The following is a 2,825-nucleotide window of genomic DNA, read 5'->3' as shown; positions in this document are numbered from 1 at the left end:
CTTTTCTTCTTCGGCGAGCCTCTGGTCATTATCATTACGATGATGACGAACGCATGATGCTCATTAGAGAGGGGGGGTCTGCAAAAAAGGGGCAACGACTTGAGTTTGGGTGAAAGTCAGTGGCGGAGTCTGGCAGGGGGTGGGGCTGCCATTGATGGCAATGCGCGACAATCAACACGAGGCGGTGCTGATACCACACAGCAGTGGGTGGTTTGGGTGGTTTGGGTGGCTGGGTGGTTGGGTGGCTCAATGGTTTGGGTGGACTTTCAGTGGTTCGAGTGCAGAGTTACTTGGATTTCGGGTTTGGTTTGTTTCGGTTCGGTTCGGTTGGGCTGGAGGATTAGTAATGGCCATGGCCAAGGACTCTGTGTGGGCCAAAGGTGGGCAGAGGAGCGGCATCGTTTTGATGATACCAAATGCTGATGACGATGATACCGCGTGCCCCACGAACCCCGAGAACCATCATCCCATCAGCCGCCAACTTGCCACTCAGCCCAATGCAAATAGCATTCGCTTGTTGGGTGTGGGACGTTGTTTGCTTTTTTGTGGGCGTCGCTGCTGCCACTTAGTAACTCACCCGCAGTTTATTATTTTCAAAATATTTAAATTTTTTGGTAATAAGCGAAAAATGGTTTTAATATAACCGAATGGGCGTGCCGAAGCGGACGTGCCTGATGAGGATGACGATGGCGATGACGATGTTCATGATGCTGCTGCTTATGTTTCGTAGGTAATCCACCTGGTGGTTTTGGGCACAGGACGACTTTTGAGGACATTAAGGGGATGATTGGTTTACTTGGCACAAACGGATTATCAACTACAGTATAAGAAACACATTCCCAAACAACCTAAACCAAATTCTACAGCACCATTTGCATTGAAAATACGTAGTTATACGAAAAAGATTGATTTATTTTCAGACATATGTACATTCTCCAAGTTTTTTTCATCTCCAAAAGTCACTATTATATCCATGATCATTTGATACCACTTACATGATCGATTCGTTGTGCAATCAGTCAAGTTTTGCTTGCTATCAACATCTGAACGAATTTAACAAATGTCAACTCTGACGGAATTAGGATAATGCATCACTGCTGTGAGTGCAACACTCTGCTTGACTGGGATATACATATACATATATATAGATAATATATATTTTGGGTAATTCTGTTATGACTGGCACGTTAGGCGGTTTGGTTTTTCCATAGAGCTCGGGGTCGGGATTATTGATCCTTGGGGGACGACTCCACGTTCCTGCCCCAATAGTTGTACTGCTGCTGATTTCTCTTCTGTTGTTGCTGCTGTTGCTGTTGCTGATTTTGCTGTGGGTGTCTTTGCTGTTGCTGTTGCTGTTCTTGTTGCTGTTGCACGTGCATCATTTGCAAATGTTGCTGGCGATTGCGTGTGCCATCATTGCGTGCCCCACCTGGTTGCATGTTCTTGGCATTGCGCTTATACGTCCTCACCGTCTCCTCCCAATCGCGACCCATCACCTCGCGGGATATCTCATCCGGACTGCGCATAAACTGCTTGCGCAACGATGTCGGCTCCGTTTGGCGGAAGTTCGGTCGATAGGCGGTGGGATCGCGGGGATTTAACCATTTCGTATCGATATAACTCTGATCCCGCCACATGTTATCCTCGCGATTGATGCGCCGCTCGAATGCACTCGTATTCACGCCACGCGAATAGGCGCCAGCATCACTCATCACCGTCGATGTGGCACTGGCACGCGGCACGCCAGCTCTGGCCGAATTTGAATTTGAATTGGAATTCCAATTTGAATTCGAATTTGAGTTTGAATTCGATTCGCTGTTGCCAGCACCCCGACCCCAGGAATCGGAGGCCATGGTCCTGCGAAGATCCATCCATCCGCCGCCCAGAAGCCGTCCACTCAGGCGGGGGCGCACAATGTGGCATAGAGAAAAAGACGAACGCTGCATGTTGATGCTGCAACCGAAAAAAAAGAAACCGAAAAACGATGTTACTATTAAATTTTCTTATTGAAAAACTACACGCTTTTAATGTCTATAAAAAATATGAGTTTTCACTACACGCTTTTAATGTCTATAAAAAATAAGAGTTTTCACTACACGAAATATTGTATAGCACACATTCGTAAGATTTCCAAAAAGTCACAAAAATCACACCTTTTAGATATACACAAATAATTCGGTTTACAAAATCCTATGTCACCATATGTTTGTAAAATTTGGAATTTTAGCTAAGTTTTTTTTACGATAAGATTTAGGTCTGGTCTTGCCGGTGGAAATTTCTAAGGTTGAATGAGAAAAACCCAGAGGCGCTACCCAAAGTATTGACAGGCCAACTAACACTAAAGTCAAGGATAGCTTAATCTAAGAATAATAATAAAAACATGCCTACTAGGATGATGTGATCATTTCATTCTCGCAACATATATAATATATTATACATGTTCTCGAATTCCCTTTATTTTGCACCACAAAGCAATGAGTATTCATATGCACATTTCGCCATGCATGTGGGTGGGTGTAATTATAGGGGCAAGTCTTGAAGCAATTGCAATTTTGTGGCAGCACATCCGCCTGGGAAAATCCACTACTGGCGACCATTAACTGCCTGAGTTGGTACTTTCGAGCCACCCTCCTGCATTTTCTTTCCTTTTTTTTCGACTTAAACGTTGACACTTGAACTCTTTTTGATTTCGCATATGTGCGTGGGCGCTGAACAATGGCACAATTATGTTAAATATCGACAAGTGGCCATCCAACTGCTGCTTTTGTTGTGGGGAAATATTAAACACTCGTGGGCGGCCACCAACAATCGAAATTCTAAAATGT

General features: G+C 44.6%; 1 protein-coding gene across 1 annotated transcript; it reads right to left on the bottom strand.

The window, feature by feature from the left end:
• Positions 1 to 894: 894 nt before the first annotated feature.
• LOC122624418 (uncharacterized protein DDB_G0283357) lies at positions 895 to 2,314 on the bottom strand. The gene is made up of 2 exons (XM_043803949.1): positions 2,154 to 2,314; positions 895 to 1,953 (listed from the first exon to the last, which is right to left on the bottom strand). The coding sequence occupies exon 2, from the start codon at positions 1,944 to 1,946 to the stop codon at positions 1,227 to 1,229; it is 720 nt and encodes a 239-aa protein (XP_043659884.1). The 5' UTR covers positions 1,947 to 1,953; positions 2,154 to 2,314; the 3' UTR covers positions 895 to 1,226.
• Between the last annotated feature and the right edge of the window lie 511 nt (positions 2,315 to 2,825).

The sequence above is a fragment of the Drosophila teissieri genome, chromosome X, assembly GCF_016746235.2.
Source record: "Drosophila teissieri strain GT53w chromosome X, Prin_Dtei_1.1, whole genome shotgun sequence".
In the NCBI taxonomy this organism is placed as follows: Eukaryota; Metazoa; Arthropoda; class Insecta; order Diptera; family Drosophilidae; genus Drosophila; species Drosophila teissieri.
This window is presented reverse-complemented; position numbering and strand designations above follow the sequence as displayed.

Coding starts and splice junctions, on each gene's coding strand:
- LOC122624418 (XM_043803949.1), bottom strand. CDS start 1,946: ATGCAGCGTTCGTCTTTTTCTCTATGCCACATTGTGCGCCCCCGCCTG.